This window comes from Populus trichocarpa, chromosome 15 (genome assembly GCF_000002775.5).
Source record: "Populus trichocarpa isolate Nisqually-1 chromosome 15, P.trichocarpa_v4.1, whole genome shotgun sequence".
Lineage (NCBI taxonomy): Eukaryota > Viridiplantae > Streptophyta > Magnoliopsida > Malpighiales > Salicaceae > Populus > Populus trichocarpa.
Window position 1 is genome coordinate 7,919,407 of NC_037299.2, and position 19,251 is coordinate 7,938,657.

The following is a 19,251-nucleotide window of genomic DNA, read 5'->3' on the forward strand; positions in this document are numbered from 1 at the left end:
CAACCACAAGAATCAAGAGAAACTCAAGTGAGAGAAACAAAGTCCTAGAGAGAGAGGCATGATAAATTAGAGGGAGAAGGAAGAGGAGTGGAAACATGTTTTACTAGTTAGCATTCAAAGTTCATTTTATTGTCGGTAAGGAGTTTTAAACCTAAATATACAAGCTTAAATGAAGACAAATAAAATTGATGCTAAAATTCTTGAATTTTGAGTTAGAGTACTTGAGGAAATTTGAGGGAAATGCAAATTGAATGTTATTTAGATCAATTGGGTTAGAATAGATAGCAATAGATGCAAAATTATGATAAGAATTGAAATAAAACTTCAAATAAAAAAGATACTAAGAACTGACAACAATGGTGGAAATTGAGAGAATTGTGGATTTTCAAAATATGTATGTTTAATTGTGTTAAATTAATGCATGATGATTTATTAATGATGATTTGAAAGAAAAAGCATATCACTCTTGTTGTGTGTTTCGGCCAACATTTTGAATATTCTTTCTATGATGTAAATATTATATTTTCAGGTTCTTCTCAGTCCATACAGAAGTAGTAAGGCCTCGTAGGTTATCTATTAATAGTTCTAGGTAATGATTGTAAGAAAAAGCATGTTAAGTAGTATATTTTGAGATAGTATGTACAAGTCTTTTAAATTTCATGAATTTTATCTTAATATTTACATTTGGAGATGCACTTAAATTTATCTCAAGTATTAAGTTAGTAACTTAAATTCATGGTTTTGCTTATTAATTGTTAGCTATATTTAATGGTGATATGAAATGAATTTAAAAAGATGTATAATTGGAATTGTTGGATGGAGATGATGAAAGGTGAAAAATATGGGTGTTGATGTCAAATTGAGATCCAAGATGATTGGATCAAGTTAATATATTGTCATTGTTTGCTTATTTTCAAGAATATAAAGATTGAGATTATTTTGATTTATAGGAAAACTCTGCCGAAATTCTGGTAAAAATAAGAGACAATATTCAAAGATGAGAATAAACTAGAAATGGTTATGAAGAAGAAAACAAATTTACAATAATCATTTGATCTAGAAAGAAATTAGTTTGAAAGTTGAATCTATAATAATAGGGGTGTTATAACATGTCTCAACATCTCATACTTCATGTAAGGATCGGTAGAGAAATAGCAACATTAACATAAACACTATAAAGATGAGATGTCTTGATATGATTTGTGCCTTATCAAATGTCAACCCTAATGGATAGAATCTATCTCATAAAAGTTTTGGCTCAATTGGTCTATCACTAAAGATTTTTTAGGTTTCTAGATTATCTGAATTACTAATAGAGTAACCTAACCTCTTAACCTTATGTTTTTTTCATGTATAAAGTGAGTTCCAATCTTAGTAAAAGTCCAAGTGAGTATCAGTGGATATAAGTCATACTCACCACTTAAGTCTCCCTAACTAATCTTAAAAAATACAAGCTCACGTCCATAGCTTTTATTGGTTTTTGTATTGCATGAAAACTTAAAAAATAATATATATGCACATTCAATCCAACATATTTAAAAAACATTGGACAACATAAATAAAATAAATGACAATAAAGGAAGTGAAAAAAAAAAAACACAGGCATAGGCTTAACCCTATGGTCCTTAATAGAGTTGTCATATTGTCTCTACCCGACATAATTTAGACCTTTAAATTTAAAGGGAAATATGGAACATGGAGTCTCCACCTATGTTTTAAGAAAGTTTAGAATCCTAAAATATGCACTGGTTCTAAATATTTAAGTATAAAGTTAATAATGCTTAAGAGAAGATAAACATCATCCTTACAACATCATTTCTAGAGAAAGGTTATCTTCACTATGTTTTTTTCTCATAAATTTGTTTTATGTATGCCATCTATTGTCCAAATTATGTCTAAGCTTATTTGTGATTAATTTATTATTGATTGATATTTGTTTGAGTTAGCATCAGACCATAAATCAAGAATCTCGAAACTTGACAATTGTTTTATTTAATTTTTATATTTTTAGTAAAGAAATACATCTCACTAAACCTACACAGGTCTCCTAAATTAGAAGACTCGTCGACTTAACCATTTGAAAAAGGCTTAAATGAAACTTGATGATAACTTAACAAAAACTCATCAAAAATTCTTCAACGCAATTTTGAATGCATTTTAAGTTTAAATCATGTGTTAGGTCCAGGTTGGACCCTAAAACTAGCAAACTTAATGACCTAACCATTTAAAAAGCTTAAATAAAACTTGGAAAAATCTTGATGAAAACTTGTTGACATAATTTTGAGCTCATTTTAAGTTCAAAAACCAAGGGTTAGGCCTATGTAGATCTCTAAAATTAGGAGACTCGTTGACCTAACTGTTAAAAATCTTTATAAACAAAACTTGATGAAAACTCATCAATGTATTTTTTTAGCTCATTTAAGTTTAGAAACTAAGTGTGAGGTCCACGTTGATCCCTAAAACTAGGAGACTCATCAACCTAACATTTTTAAAAGCATAAACAAAATTTGATGAAATCTTGAAGAAAACTCGTCGACGCATTTCTGATCTCACTTGAGTTTAAAAATCAAATATTACATCCGCGTTGATCTGTAAAACTAGAAGACATGTAGACCTAACCAATTTTTAAAAAAAAAAAATCAAAACTTCATCAACATAACAAAAAATCATTGATTTATTTTTCATTTCTAATATGCATATATAAATGTAAGGAAGATAGGACAATAACAAATCAACAGAGGGTTTAAGTTCATTAAACATGCGATTAGCTTAATATAGAAATACAAAATTAAATTAAAATCCACATACTATTTACTTGTTATATGAATTATGTACATGAGCTAAAAGAAAAGTGACACTCTTGTCATATACGATCGAACTAGGCATGAGTTGTGACCTCAAAAGCTATTACTCTTCTTATAAAACAAGACCAAGATCCAAAGCACATCAAAAATCATATGATGACACAAAATCTAAAAGATTTCTCACACTCGAGGGTTGAACTTATTAAAAAAAAAAAAAAGAACTCTACCTTCATGTTTAGACCACATGTTTGACACCATATACTCCAAAGAAAAGTTTCATTCTTTGTTATTCTTAACTTCTAATATTCAAACATGTAGCATTCAAAAGAGATATAAACAAAGATATTTATCTCAAATAGGATGTGAACTCATACCTGGATGAAGTTGTTGTCGCTGTTGTAAAAGTATTGTTGTTGTTTCTGTCATGAGGATGAAAAATTGCTACTCTAAAACCTGGCAAGAATGTTTCTATTATTGTAATGTATATCTATTCTTGTTTCCTTACTTTTTTTGCAGGTCTTCTTGACAGCAGCCCCTACAAGCTTTCTTATGTTGAATCTCCATAACTTCTGTAACGAGAAGAACATATACTGATGTCTTCTCGTTTTTTTCTTTTTTTTTTTAATCCCCTCTCTTTTAATTGATATCTATCTACCCTTATTTCATGTATATTCTATTTTTCCTTTTCTTTTCATTTTTTTTTTACTTATTGTTTATATATATATATATATATATTAGCCTCTCCCCTCTCTTTTCTAACTGTTTTAGCTTGCTTTTTTTCTTCTTCTTCTCCTTCTTTTCCCACTATTTACTCTTATTTTATAGTCCTCAAGGAAATACCTAGAGACTTCTTCAATACTTAATGTTGGTCTTTGATTCCTCAATAAGATTCTCGTATGTCCATCTCTCTTTATACAACAATATGAGCCAAGCTTTTTTGTCACATCTTTGCATAGTGGTTCATGGCTTTGAAAGGAGTTTTTTGGGATTTTGTCGCATCTGGTTACAAGCAGGGTTTTTTATTGCTTGGTTTGATAGCTATAAAATAGGATAAAATGGATGTGTTGTTGCATCTGTAAAACAATTGTGATGGTTGGGGTTTTTAGATGTTTTGTGTAGTGTATTTTTTGTTATTTTGTCTTCAATCAAAGGTGTGAGGAGTGTGTTTTGCAGTAGTAAACATAGTGTAAAGATAGTACATTTGGTATGGCAAAATGAACAAAATTTGTAGCATGAAATGGGGCCTTTAGTGGGGGTTTTTTTCCAGCTTAAATGAAGAACAAAATGGTGTTGTTTTGGCTTGATCTTGTAGTTGTAAAATAAGATGAAAGGGCTATGATTTTATGGATTGTTTTTTCAATAAAACATAGACTGTAAGGTCACATTTCTTAGCATGATGTGCGAGAAAAAAAAGATGTAATGATGTTTTTTTTTACATGTTTGTACTCAATTTACAAGCACAAAAAACAACAAGTACAAGGGTTTAGTCTTGGAATTTTATGTGATGTTGGTAGCAAAAAATGAGGCTAAAAGGTATCTTTTTTACTCCTTTTGTAGGCAAAAACTTGGAAGCCAATGTGTGTTTTTTTATAGCTTGTTTGGTCGAGAGACAAAATAACGTGAGGGAATGAAAGGAAGAGTTTATCGTTTTTGTCATAGACATGAGAAAGAAAATTGTTGTTTTTTTTTATCTTTATAATATCCCAACTTTTGCAAACTCATTAACTTGAAAATGATAAACAAAAACGTTAAAAATAGTGAAATGCCATAGAAGTCAAAATGCGTCAAGAATGTATTTTTCTTTGAATTTTTAAAATGATAAACAAAAAGGTTAAAAATCACAAAATAGCAATGAGTTGACCAAATTGAGTTGAGAACACATTTTTCTTAGAGATTTTTCATATTCTTGCATTTTTATATATTTAAAAAAATAAAAAAATGGGATCAAAATGGAGTTACTAGTAGGACAAAAACTAGTTGTTTTAAAGTGATTTTAGAGGCTATCTCGTGTTTCGACAACAAGGTTAATCAAGATGATCTATTCTAAATGATGTCATAGTTGTTCTCTAAGTGGCTGTCTAGTGGTGGATAATTGAAAGAATAGCTTTTTCTTCTGTATCTTGGGTTTAAGAAAAAATAATAGAGCCATTTTTAAATTAAAAAACTAAGAAAAGACAAGTGAGATCAACTCTTAAACATGCATGCCAACACAAAGAGGAAAAGAATAATCAATCCAAAAAGATAAAAATAACGGCTCTGTCTCAGTCCGATATGGACCATCTGGTTTGATAATGATAATGTTGACATCTTGATCTTTTAATCAGCCTTTCAAATACAACTCATGAAGAATATTAAAGCTAATCCGCAATCAAGAAATTATCATACTGAAAAGAAAAAAAAAACTTAAAAAAAAAACATATTGTAAGCATAGTAAAAACATGATTTATGATCAATTGAACACTTTAAATGCTCTGACTTCTTAAACTATACAAATACTAAAAACAAAAACTCCCCGAGAAAGATATTAATTAAAGTGAGAACTTTATTAGATCTTATTATATATAAAACAACAATATCACCTCATAAAACCATAAAAAAAAGTTTTTTTTTCTAAAATTAAAAAACAAATGACGAGAAGGGAGCTAGAAATTGTTGTGCTCTCAATATGTAATTAATAATATCTTATAATTTACATAGCTTGGTCTCATTAAGTGATAAACTATTACTCAATTTTAGCCCTGTTTGTTTTTTCGTTTTAATGCGCTAATATCAAAAATTAATATTTTTTTTGTTTTTAGATCATTTTAATGCGCTAATATCAAAAATATTTTTTAAAAAATAAAAAAAAATATTGAATTAAATTCAATTATAGCTCTAATAAATTCAATTATCTTGATTTTATTCAAGCTTCACGATAAGAAAAAAGCTTCTAGGTGGTTTGCCACTTTCTTTTTTTTTTAGTTTAACGTGGGTGTCTGGGTCAGTTTGCGCGCATCTCAACTAATCTCACGGACCCTGAAGTTAATGACCATGTAAGCCTGCAGTGGCCATCATATGAGCAACCACAGGGCTCGAACCTGAGATCACAAACGAAGCAAACCTCTTGGTCCCAAACTTTTATCATTGGATCACCACCTAGATGGTTTGACTAATCACTCTTGCCATTGTAAGTGTTGGGATAAACGAAAAAAAGTGGAAAGAGAGTACAGAAAATCAAGACAAACAAAGCACAAAGCCCTGGTAAATACTTACTTAAAAATACATTTATCTTGAAAAAAATATCAACACACCAAATTCCCAAGTACCAAAAGTGACGTTTAAATTCTGAAGCAGAGGCTTCAGAAAATCAAGACATGGAGGTAGCACTCTTGATTATACACTATAACTTGAACTCCATGTTCAAGCAAACAAGTTATTTAAGAGACTTGAAACATGGGAAGGTAGGGGAAAAAATAGAGCCGACTTCAGAAACCACTAGCAATTCACTCAATCATCTCGTCGTCGTCGTCGTTGTCGACAATCTCTTGAATTTTCATCTTTTTCACTTTCTGGGCAGCATCATCCCTTGGGGCTTTTGGAATTTGAATCAAAACATCAGTCTTCTGCCCAGTGGTTGCATTAACGAGCCCACCATTCTTCTCCACACGATAAACCAAGTCCTGTCCATCTGGGCCTGCATCTATGTACACAGTAGAGTTCTCATCAATCTCTTCTCTCACGAGCATTCTCGATAGCTCTGTAACCACCTTCCTCTCCAGCCATCTCCTTATGGGTCGTGCACCATAGACCTAAAACAAGAGATAGACGACGTGAGTTCCTTCATCAAAACAGAGTACATAACAAGTGACAGAATATGGTGTCAGAACACTCACGGGATCATAGCTTTCTGCCAAAATATAATCCAGGGCAGCATCGGTAACTGCCAAAGCAATACCCCTCTCAGCAAGCCGGCTAGCAACGTCCTTCATTTGTAACCTTGCAACCTTTCTCAGTTGGTCGTGAGAGAGTGGATCAAAAACCACTATCTCATCAAGCCGATTTAGTAACTCAGGCCTGAACTGCTTTCTCACCTGTCAGAAAAATCAACAATTGACAGCAAGTTATTATCTCAACTTCCTTCAAGCAACAAGCGTATAACAAAACCCATCAAGACTGCATGACCGAATTTATAGAGCATTAAGCTTACCTCTTGCATCACTCTGTCTCGAGCAACTTGCATGGAACACTTGCCCAGCAGTCCAGACAGAAGGTGCTCCGCTCCAAGGTTGGAAGTCATGATAATCACTGTGTTTCTGAAATCTACAGTGCGGCCTTGACCATCTGTTAACCTTCCATCATCAAGAACTTGAAGAAGAGTATTAAAGACAGAAATGTGAGCTTTCTCCACTTCATCAAACAGCACAACGCTATAAGGCCTCCGCCTCACGGCCTCTGTCAGCTGCCCACCTTCCTCATGTCCCACATACCTGAAATACAAACACACGGGTGAGATCTTTTATTCATGCAACCTTATAGAATAGAGAAAAAGAAATAGATGAAAAGTAAGTACTTACCCAGGAGGAGCACCAATAAGTCGAGATACTGAGTGTGGCTCCATGTACTCTGACATATCGATCCTCACTAGTTGGTTTTCATTATCAAAGAGCTGTTCAGCAAGAGTCTTGGCAAGCTCAGTCTTGCCAACACCAGTTGGACCCAAGAATAGGAATGAGCCAGTCGGCTGTTGAGGCCTGCCTAAACCAGCCCTAGACCTCAGCACAGCCTCTGCAACAGCATTGACCGCTTGGTCCTGTCCTACCACTCTATGATGCAGCCTGTCTGCAAGCCCGATTAGCCTCTCCTTCTCATTCTGGCCAAGCCTTGTGACAGGAATGCCAGTCCACCGACTCACTACTTCTGCAATGTGTTCTGGTCCAACAGTTTCTGTCAGCATCAGGTTCTCGTCAGTGGTTGATCCTTCAAGACGTGCTATGGCAGCTTCCACTTCCTCCAGCGCCCCATAGCGCAAATCAGCAACTCTGGCTAAATCATATCTTCTTTCAGCCTCTTGTATGGAGAAATGTATCTCCTCTCTCTTCTGCTTGAGCCGCCTGATCTCATCAATCCTTTCTTTCTCCTTTTTGTATTTCATCAACAAGGGCTGAAGCTTGTCTCTCAAGTCGTCAAGTTCTTTTACGACCTGAAACAGTGTCAATATTGTCAGATTTACCATGAGAGAGATATAAAGCAGCACATAATTGATTTCCAGATCTTCTTTTAAGGTGCGATTCTTACTTCAGCCAGTCGAGCTTTGCTAGCTTTATCCTTCTCCTTCTCAAGAGCATGAAGTTCAACTTCTAGTTGCATTCTCTTCCTTTCAAGGCTATCAATTTCTTCAGGCTGGCTATCAAGTTGGACTCTCACATTTGCACAAGCTTCATCGACTAAATCAATTGCCTTATCAGGCAGATGACGACCTGAACACATCAACCGAAAAGACCAGCATTTATTATCCCGCCAAATGATCCCAATATATCAATCAATTATGCATGAAAATATACTACCCTTCAATAAAATCACCAATTCCAAAATTACTGGTGCATGTTAAAACCTGAAAGTAGAATTGAACTGTTAAAACGTACCTGTAATGTATCGACTTGATAATTGAGCTGCAACCACAAGGGCTCTGTCCTGAATTCGAACACCATGATGACCCTCATACTTCTCTTTCAATCCTCGAAGAATGCTTATTGTGTCTGGAACACTAGGCTCCGCCACATAGACTTGTTGGAACCTCCTCTCAAACGCAGCATCTTTCTCCACATACTTCCTGTACTCTTCCAGGGTTGTGGCACCGATGCACCTGAGCTGACCTCTTGCAAGCATTGGCTTAAAAAGGTTAGCAGCGTCCATGGACCCCTCTGTTCGACCCGCGCCTAGAACAAGATGAATTTCATCAATGAACAGAATCACCTTCCCCTCAGCTTCCTCCACTTCTTTCAACACGGCCTTTAACCTCTCCTCAAATTCCCCTCTATATTTTGCGCCGGCAACAAGGGCACCCATATCCAAGGCAATGAGCCTGACATCAGCAAGATTACTTGGAACATCCCCTCTCACAATCCTTTGGGCCAAACCTTCAGCAACTGCGGTTTTGCCAACTCCTGGCTCTCCAATAAGGACAGGGTTGTTCTTCGTTCTCCGTGACAGAATCCTGACAACCCTCCTGATCTCCTCATCTCTTCCAATAACAGGATCAAGCTTTCCCGCACCTTCCACAAGATCTCTCCCATAAGTCTTCAATGCCTGAAAATTAGTATCCCCGGAAGCATTCTCCACCTTCTTCCCTTCCTTTCCTCGGAGTTTCTCTACCTCCGATTTCACTGTGGAAGCGGAAACTCCGACTTCTTTCAACAAATCTCTTATTTGGGAGTCCTCGAGAAGGCCTAAGATCATCTGATCAACAGCTAAATAGGAGTCCCCGCGTGATTTTTGTAACGCTTGAGAACGCCTTATCACCTTAATAAGACTGGTGCTGGGCGGAACTTCATCAGGAGGTGGAGACTGAGATGGGAGTTTCTTGAGGACTTGATTGAAAACTCTTTCTGCTGCCTGAGCAGTGTTCTCACCATCACCGGCATTGGCAACCGCTTGTCTCAAGATTCCACTAGGGTCTGAAATAAGGGCCACAGCAAGATGTAATGGGGTTATCTGGGCATGACCAGCACCCACTGCCAATTCGTGAGCTGTTGCAAGAGCCTCATTGGTCTTGTGTGTGAACTTTCCAGGATCCATTGATTCTTTAACTTCAACGTCCTTTCTTCAAGCGAAGGAAACCAACGACAACGGTTTTGGAACTGATCATAAGAGATAAACATGACAGCCATGTAAGATTTTTCCAAGAATATACAATATAGTTGTAGTACAACTACTAGCCACTAGCAGGTATACTTGCAATAAGAATTTAAAAAAAAAAAAAAAAAAAAAAACCGTTGCTGTCGCCGTTCGGAATACGAAAAGCACAGAACAGAAAAGCGCTAAAACTAGAAAATGAGATTGATGGAGAAGGAAAGTGTAATTCTAATTTCTGCGCACCTGATCAGCTAACGAAACGGATGTCTTTCTTTCAGCTAGCTCCTTGCCCTAAAACTAAAGCTGAATCTTCGATTGTTGAATCTGTTTCCGAATTGAGTTTGATCCTCTCTTTTTTTTTTCTGCTTGGAGTGAAGCAAAAACGAAGGGATGGAGGTGTGTTTTGAAGAGACGAGAGGGACATCTGGAAACGAGTAGATACGAGGCACTAGAAACTACTAGAAAGATATGGAAAAACATATGCTCGCTTGCTCTCATACCACTCCCCTCCCGTCTTGTCCCTACAGTAATAACTAGTCGTAAATTTATCTTTTAAAAAAAAAAAAACCTCTGGCTAGGTTATTTTCTAAAAAAATTAAAAATATAAAGTAAAAATGTATTTAATTAAATAAATAAAAAATTTATGTAAATAAAAAAAGTTAACAATAAAAAAAATAAAAAAAAAATTAAGAGATGGATGTTGGTCATGCGGTTGCTTTTTAAAGTACTTTTCACTCAGAAATATATTAAAATAATATTTTTTATTTTTTAAAATTTATTTTTTATATCAATGCATCAAAATGATCGAAAAACAGTAAAAACATATTAATTTGAAGCAAAGAAAAAATTGAAAAAAAATTATTTTTTTTTAAAAGTGCTTTTGAAACGCAAAAACAAATAGAGCTTCGCAATACAGGTTATTCACTCGATTGTGTGTAGTGAATTTTGTTATGAAAATTAATCTGTAATAGAAATCAACATACGCATAAAATTTATTGAATAAAATAATTATGCAATGTTGTACATATTAAAAATATTAAAAAATATATATATGTTTTTAATTTTAAATATAAATTTAATCTATATAAAATATATAAAAAAATTATAGACGAATCACATTAACCTCATAAAAAATTAAACACGCTCAATATTATAAAAAAATAATTTTTATTTTAAAAAGTATAAATAAATCCAAAAAAATCACATAAAAGAGGTATTAATCAAAATATAAATTAGAACATTATTTTTAAATATACATATAAAAAGTTGTAATTTATAAAAAAAAAAGAATGACGCCAGGCACTATAGGCCTAGTAAGTCAGGCCTAGCACCTGGCCCATGAAGAAAGTTCTCTCGCACGTGATCCTTGACTTTTTTTTATCTAAAATTAATGGGGAGGATGACGCATTGTCGGCTCCATCCTTTGGCAAAAAATAGATGACGCTTCATATGAAATCTTTAAAATTTGGTTATTGTGGTGGCTGGAAAAATATGATTATTGGTTGTTTTCTTCTAAAAACTCATTTTCAACATATTTTTAACCTAAAACACAAAAAAAAAAAAAAACACTCTATAAACCTTGTTAAACAAATTCATAACCTCAAAAAACAAAACAAACCGCTTTAAAACCCAAAAAAATCTTCTTGAGCTCAGATCACCTTTTTTATGCACTTTCAAGATCCAAAGACATCTAATTAAAACTCCTCTCATCATATAGAGCTGTTTGGTACAAAAATCAACTATTTTGGTTATTAGAATCATTGCAACGATAATTTTTTCTCTCTAAATCAGAATCCAGTAAAACTCTCTCTCTCTTCTCATACATAAAAAGAATTGAAAAATGATGAAAATAAAATTTGGTATCAAAATTAATTTTTTTAAAATTAAAGCAACCGATCAACTAATGGATTAAAAAAATTAGGGATCTAAAATGTACTTTTCAATTAAAATTTTAAAAATAATGGAGCCATTTTTAAATTAAAAAACTAAAAAAAGATAAGTGAGATCAACTCTTAAACATGCATGCCAACACAAAGGGGAAAAGAATAATCAATCCAAAAGAATGAAAATGATGGCTCTCTCTCAATGCGGTATGGACCATCTAGTTTGATAATTATAATGTTGATATCTTGATCTTTTAATCAGCCTTTCAAATACAACTCATAAAGAATATTAAAGCTAATCTACAATCAAGAAATTATCATACTGAAAAAATCTTATAAAAAAAAACATAGTGTAAGCATAGTAAAAACTTGATTTATGATCAATTAAACACTTTAAATGCTCTGACTCTTAAACTATACAAATATTATTAAAAAAAAAACTCCACAAGAAAGACATCCATTAAAGTGAGAACTTTCTAATCACATGTAAATAGCTCTCATCATATACAAAACAACAATATCACCTCATAAAACTATAAATAAGAGCTTTTTTTCTAAAATTAACAAACAAATGACGAGAAGGGAGCTAGAAATTATTGTGTGCTCAAGATGTAATTAATAATATATTCTAATAAGAGAGGGGATCATTTATTAATCTCAACAAATCATTTTTAGTGGTAAAATGAAAAGAAAGAAAAAAAAATATTGAATTAAATTCAATTATAGCTCTAATAAATTCGATTATCTTGATTTTATTCAAGCTTCACGATAAGAAAAAAGCTTCTAGGTGGTTTGACTAATCACTCTTGCCATTATAAGTGTTGGGATAAAAGAAAAAAGGTAGAAAGAGAGTACAGAAAATCAAGACAAACAAAGCACAAAGCCCTGGTAAATACTTACTTAAAAATACATTTATCTTGAAAAAATATCAACACACCAAATTCCCAAGTACCAAAAGTGACGTTTAAATTCTGAAGCAGAGGCTTCAGAAAATCAAGACATGGAGGTAGCACTCTTGATTATACACTATAACTTGAACTCCATGTTCAAGCAAACAAGTTATTTAAGAGACTTGAAACATGGGAAGGTAGGGGAAAAAATAGAGCCGACTTCAGAAACCACTAGCAATTCACTCAATCATCTCGTCGTCGTCGTCGTTGTCGACAATCTCTTGAATTTTCATCTTTTTCACTTTCTGGGCAGCATCATCCCTTGGGGCTTTTGGAATTTGAATCAAAACATCAGTCTTCTGCCCAGTGGTTGCATTAACGAGCCCACCATTCTTCTCCACACGATAAACCAAGTCCTGTCCATCTGGGCCTGCATCTATGTACACAGTAGAGTTCTCATCAATCTCTTCTCTCACGAGCATTCTCGATAGCTCTGTAACCACCTTCCTCTCCAGCCATCTCCTTATGGGTCGTGCACCATAGACCTAAAACAAGAGATAGACGACGTGAGTTCCTTCATCAAAACAGAGTACATAACAAGTGACAGAATATGGTGTCAGAACACTCACGGGATCATAGCTTTCTGCCAAAATATAATCCAGGGCAGCATCGGTAACTGCCAAAGCAATACCCCTCTCAGCAAGCCGGCTAGCAACGTCCTTCATTTGTAACCTTGCAACCTTTCTCAGTTGGTCGTGAGAGAGTGGATCAAAAACCACTATCTCATCAAGCCGATTTAGTAACTCAGGCCTGAACTGCTTTCTCACCTGTCAGAAAAATCAACAATTGACAGCAAGTTATTATCTCAACTTCCTTCAAGCAACAAGCGTATAACAAAACCCATCAAGACTGCATGACCGAATTTATAGAGCATTAAGCTTACCTCTTGCATCACTCTGTCTCGAGCAACTTGCATGGAACACTTGCCCAGCAGTCCAGACAGAAGGTGCTCCGCTCCAAGGTTGGAAGTCATGATAATCACTGTGTTTCTGAAATCTACAGTGCGGCCTTGACCATCTGTTAACCTTCCATCATCAAGAACTTGAAGAAGAGTATTAAAGACAGAAATGTGAGCTTTCTCCACTTCATCAAACAGCACAACGCTATAAGGCCTCCGCCTCACGGCCTCTGTCAGCTGCCCACCTTCCTCATGTCCCACATACCTGAAATACAAACACACGGGTGAGATCTTTTATTCATGCAACCTTATAGAATAGAGAAAAAGAAATAGATGAAAAGTAAGTACTTACCCAGGAGGAGCACCAATAAGTCGAGATACTGAGTGTTGCTCCATGTACTCTGACATATCGATCCTCACTAGTTGGTTTTCATTATCAAAGAGCTGTTCAGCAAGAGTCTTGGCAAGCTCAGTCTTGCCAACACCAGTTGGACCCAAGAATAGGAATGAGCCAGTCGGCTGTTGAGGCCTGCCTAAACCAGCCCTAGACCTCAGCACAGCCTCTGCAACAGCATTGACCGCTTGGTCCTGTCCTACCACTCTATGATGCAACCTGTCTGCAAGCCCGATTAGCCTCTCCTTCTCATTCTGGCCAAGCCTTGTGACAGGAATGCCAGTCCACCGACTCACTACTTCTGCAATGTGTTCTGGTCCAACAGTTTCTGTCAGCATCAAGTTCTCGTCAGTGGTTGATCCTTCAAGACGTGCTATGGCAGCTTCCACTTCCTCCAGCGCCCCATAGCGCAAATCAGCAACTCTGGCTAAATCATATCTTCTTTCAGCCTCTTGTATGGAGAAATGTATCTCCTCTCTCTTCTGCTTGAGCCGCCTGATCTCATCAATCCTTTCTTTCTCCTTTTTGTATTTCATCAACAAGGGCTGAAGCTTGTCTCTCAAGTCGTCAAGTTCTTTTACGACCTGAAACAGTGTCAATATTGTCAGATTTACCATGAGAGAGATATAAAGCAGCACATAATTGATTTCCAGATCTTCTTTTAAGGTGCGATTCTTACTTCAGCCAGTCGAGCTTTGCTAGCTTTATCCTTCTCCTTCTCAAGAGCATGAAGTTCAACTTCTAGTTGCATTCTCTTCCTTTCAAGGCTATCAATTTCTTCAGGCTGGCTATCAAGTTGGACTCTCACATTTGCACAAGCTTCATCGACTAAATCAATTGCCTTATCAGGCAGATGACGACCTGAACACATCAACCGAAAAGACCAGCATTTATTATCCCGCCAAATGATCCCAATATATCAATCAATTATGCATGAAAATATACTACCCTTCAATAAAATCACCAATTCCAAAATTACTGGTGCATGTTAAAACCTGAAAGTAGAATTGAACTGTTAAAACGTACCTGTAATGTATCGACTTGATAATTGAGCTGCAACCACAAGGGCTCTGTCCTGAATTCGAACACCATGATGACCCTCATACTTCTCTTTCAATCCTCGAAGAATGCTTATTGTGTCTGGAACACTAGGCTCCGCCACATAGACTTGTTGGAACCTCCTCTCAAACGCAGCATCTTTCTCCACATACTTCCTGTACTCTTCCAGGGTTGTGGCACCGATGCACCTGAGCTGACCTCTTGCAAGCATTGGCTTAAAAAGGTTAGCAGCGTCCATGGACCCCTCTGTTCGACCCGCGCCTAGAACAAGATGAATTTCATCAATGAACAGAATCACCTTCCCCTCAGCTTCCTCCACTTCTTTCAACACGGCCTTTAACCTCTCCTCAAATTCCCCTCTATATTTTGCGCCGGCAACAAGGGCACCCATATCCAAGGCAATGAGCCTGACATCAGCAAGATTACTTGGAACATCCCCTCTCACAATCCTTTGGGCCAAACCTTCAGCAACTGCGGTTTTGCCAACTCCTGGCTCTCCAATAAGGACAGGGTTGTTCTTCGTTCTCCGTGACAGAATCCTGACAACCCTCCTGATCTCCTCATCTCTTCCAATAACAGGATCAAGCTTTCCCGCACCTTCCACAAGATCTCTCCCATAAGTCTTCAATGCCTGAAAATTAGTATCCCCGGAAGCATTCTCCACCTTCTTCCCTTCCTTTCCTCGGAGTTTCTCTACCTCCGATTTCACTGTGGAAGCGGAAACTCCGACTTCTTTCAACAAATCTCTTATTTGGGAGTCCTCGAGAAGGCCTAAGATCATCTGATCAACAGCTAAATAGGAGTCCCCGCGTGATTTTTGTAACGCTTGAGAACGCCTTATCACCTTAATAAGACTGGTGCTGGGCGGAACTTCTTCAGGAGGTGGAGACTGAGATGGGAGTTTCTTGAGGACTTGATTGAAAACTCTTTCTGCTGCCTGAGCAGTGTTCTCACCATCACCGGCATTGGCAACCGCTTGTCTCAAGATTCCACTAGGGTCTGAAATAAGGGCCACAGCAAGATGTAATGGGGTTATCTGGGCATGACCAGCACCCACTGTCAATTCGTGAGCTGTTGCAAGAGCCTCGTTGGTCTTGTGTGTGAACTTTCCAGGATCCATTGATTCTTTAACTTCAACGTCCTTTCTTCAAGCGAAGGAAACCAACGACTACGGTTTTGGAACTGATCATAAGAGATAAACATGACAGCCATGTAAGATTTTTCCAAGAATATACAATATAGTTGTAGTACAACTACTAGCCACTAGCAGGTATACTTGCAATAAGAATTAAAAAAAAATAAAAAGCGTTGCTGTCGCCGTTCGGAATACGAAAAGCACAGAACAGAAAAGCGCTAAAACTAGAAAATGAGATTGATGGAGAAGGAAAGTGTAATTCTAATTTCTGCGTACCTGATCAGCTAACGAAACGGATGTCTTTCTTTCAGCTAGCTCCTTGCCCTAAAACTAAAGCTGAATCTTCGATTGTTGAATCTGTTTCCGAATTGAGTTTGATCCTCTCTTTTTTGTTCTGCTTGGAGTGAAGCAAAAACGAAGCGATGGAGGTGTGTTTTGAAGAGACGAGAGAGACATCTGGAAACGAGTAGATACGAGGCACTAGAAACTACTAGAAAGATATGGAAAAACATATGCTCGCTTGCTCTTACAACCTCTCCCCTCCCGTCTTGTCCCTACAGTAATAACTAGTTGTAAATTTATCTTTTTTAAAAATAAAAAATAAAAAATAAAAAACCTCTGGCTAGGTTATTTTCTAAAAAAAAATATAAAGTAAAAATATATTTAATTAAATAAATTAATAATTTATGTAAATAAAAAAAATTAACAATAAAATTTAAAAAATTAAGAGAGGGATCTTGGCCAATATATTTACAGCATATCCATGAATATGGTTGCAGTTACTTTTCAAAATGTTTTTCACTCATAAATGTATTAAAATAATATTTTTTTTATTTTTTAAAATTTATTTTTGATATCAGTGCATCAAAATGATATAAAAACATCAAAAACTAATTTAAAGTTGAGAAAAAAAATAAAAAAATTATTTTTTTTCAAAAGTACTTTTTAAACACAAAAACAAACAGGGCTTAAAATATCACAATACAGGTCATTTGATACGGGTCATTTACTCGATTATGTTTAGTGAATTTATTTATGAAAATTAATCTGTAATAGAAATCAACACACACATAAAATTTATTGAATAAAAGAATTATGCAAGGTTGTACATATTAAAAATATTGCAAAAAAATATATGTTTTTAATTTTAAATATAAATTTAATCTATATAAAATATATATAAAAAAATTATAGACGAATCACACTAACCTCATAAAAAATTAAACACGCTCAATATAATAAAAAAATAATCTTTATTTTAAAAAGTATAAATAAATCTAAAAAATCACATAGAAGAGGTATTAATCAAAATATAAACTAGAGCATTATTTTTAAATATACATATAAAAAGTTGTAATTTATAAAAAAAAATAAAAAGAATGAGGCCAGGCACTATAGGCCTGGTAAGCCAGACCTAGCACCTGGCCCATGAAAAAAGTTCTCTCTCATGTAATCCTTGACTTTTTTTTTTCTAAAATTAATAAGGATGATGCATTGTCAGCTCCAATTTTTGACAAAAAATAGATGACGCTTCATATGAAATCTTTAAATTTTGATTATTGTGGTGGTTGGAAAAATAGAATTTCCTCATTTTCAACATATGTTTAACCTAAAACACTCTATAAACCTTGTTAAACAAATTCATAACCTCAAAAAACAAAACAAACCTCTTTAAAACCCAATATCAACCCTAAAAAATATTCTTGAGCTCAGATCACTTTTTTCATGTACTTTCAAGGTCCAAAGACGTCTAATTAAAACTCCTCTCATCATATAGAGTTGTTTGGTACAAAAATTAACTATTTTAGTGATTAGAATCATCGTAACGATAATTTTTTCTCTCTAAACTAGAATCCAGTAAAACTCCCTTTCTCCTCGTACATAAAAAGAACTGAAAAATGATGAAAATAAAATTTGGTATCAAAATTAATTTTCTTAAAATTAAAGTAACCGATCAACTAATGGATTATAAAAATAGGGGTCTAAAATGTATTTTTCAAATAAATTCTAAAAATAAAAAAAAAAACAAAACAAACCGCTTTAAAACCCAAAATCAACCCAAAAAAATATTCTTGAGCTCAAAACATCTTTTTCATGTACTTTCAAGGTCCAAAGACATCTAATTAAAACTCCTCTCATCATATAGAGTTGTTTGGTACAAAAATCAATTATTTTAGTGATTAGAATTATTGCAACGATAATTGTTTCTCTCTAAACTAGAATCCAGTAAAACTCTCTTTCTCCTCGTACATAAAAAGAACTGAAAAATGATAAAAATAAAATTTAGTATCAAAATTAATTTTTTTTAAATTAAAGTAACCGATCAACTAATGGATTAAAAAAGTTAGGGGTCTAAAATGTATTTTTCAAATAAATTTTAAAAAACTATCTATATTACTCGAGTTTTTCACTTCAGTCTTATGTCTTTTGATTCAATATTTTCTCAAAAAAAAAAAACATGCTATTAAGTGCTCAAAAAGGTCCATTTATATATATAAAAAATATATTAAAATTAAAAACAATATTACAATCAACAGATAATTATGAGAAGGTAAAGAGGAGGATGATCTACAATAATAAAAAAAATTCACGCAATTTATATTATAGATAATAATAAAAGTATGAATAAATAATTAAATTGGTGAGTAGAAAAAAAGTCAGAATAGAATCTCCTCGATTCACTTAGAACAAAATACTCTTTCAAATTTGGGAGTGCTTTTTAAAATCGCTTCCGAAAAAATTTGAAATTTTTTTTTTTGCTTTGAAGTAATATGTTTTTGATGTTTGCAAATTATTTTGATGTGCTGATCTCAAAAATAATTTTTAAAAAATAAAAAAAATATTATTGGCATCATTTTCTGAGTGAAAAGCATTTTGAAAAGAAACCATAACCACACTCCCAAACACCCTAGAGATTTTGCCCCACGCTCCTTTTCTAACATTTCACTATCTTAAACAAATTTATAATATATATTAAATTAAAATAATAAATAATAAATTTCATTAAAAAAAATTTAGATAAAATCAACAAATAAAAATATAATCTAGAAAAATAATTGATTAACATTCCAACTTATCTTAGATGTAATATACTGGAATGATATGTATTTTTCTTGCATACTTAATTTTTATACCCAGATTCTCGCAAACCATTTATTTTTTATTTTTATAATAATTATAATATTAAATAATAAATTAAATTATAATTTTATAATTAAATCTAAAATTTTATTTTTAATTTCAGGAGATAGCTTCATAACGCTCCATAGTGCATGCCATGATATCAGATAAGGATAT

At 34.2% G+C, this 19,251-nt stretch overlaps 2 protein-coding genes across 3 annotated transcripts; both read right to left on the minus strand.

Annotated features, from left to right (window-relative positions):
* Positions 1–6,019: 6,019 nt before the first annotated feature.
* Positions 6,020–16,379, minus strand: LOC18105736 (chaperone protein ClpB1). 2 transcript variants are annotated; one of them, XM_052447283.1, is made up of 7 exons: positions 16,231–16,379; positions 8,426–9,640; positions 8,079–8,260; positions 7,358–7,983; positions 6,991–7,270; positions 6,677–6,874; positions 6,020–6,592 (listed from the first exon to the last, which is right to left on the minus strand). In XM_052447283.1, the coding sequence occupies exons 2-7, from the start codon at positions 9,576–9,578 to the stop codon at positions 6,287–6,289; spliced, it is 2,745 nt and encodes a 914-aa protein (XP_052303243.1). In that variant the 5' UTR covers positions 9,579–9,640; positions 16,231–16,379; the 3' UTR covers positions 6,020–6,286. The 2 variants fall into 2 exon arrangements, with proteins under 2 accessions (XP_052303243.1, XP_024442416.2); XM_024586648.2 differs by lacking the exon at positions 16,231–16,379 and adding an exon at positions 9,879–10,066.
* On the minus strand, positions 12,382–16,379 carry LOC18105737 (chaperone protein ClpB1). The gene is made up of 7 exons (XM_024586645.2): positions 16,231–16,379; positions 14,787–16,001; positions 14,440–14,621; positions 13,719–14,344; positions 13,352–13,631; positions 13,038–13,235; positions 12,382–12,953 (listed from the first exon to the last, which is right to left on the minus strand). The coding sequence occupies exons 2-7, from the start codon at positions 15,937–15,939 to the stop codon at positions 12,648–12,650; spliced, it is 2,745 nt and encodes a 914-aa protein (XP_024442413.2). The 5' UTR covers positions 15,940–16,001; positions 16,231–16,379; the 3' UTR covers positions 12,382–12,647.
* Positions 16,380–19,251: the final 2,872 nt, after the last annotated feature.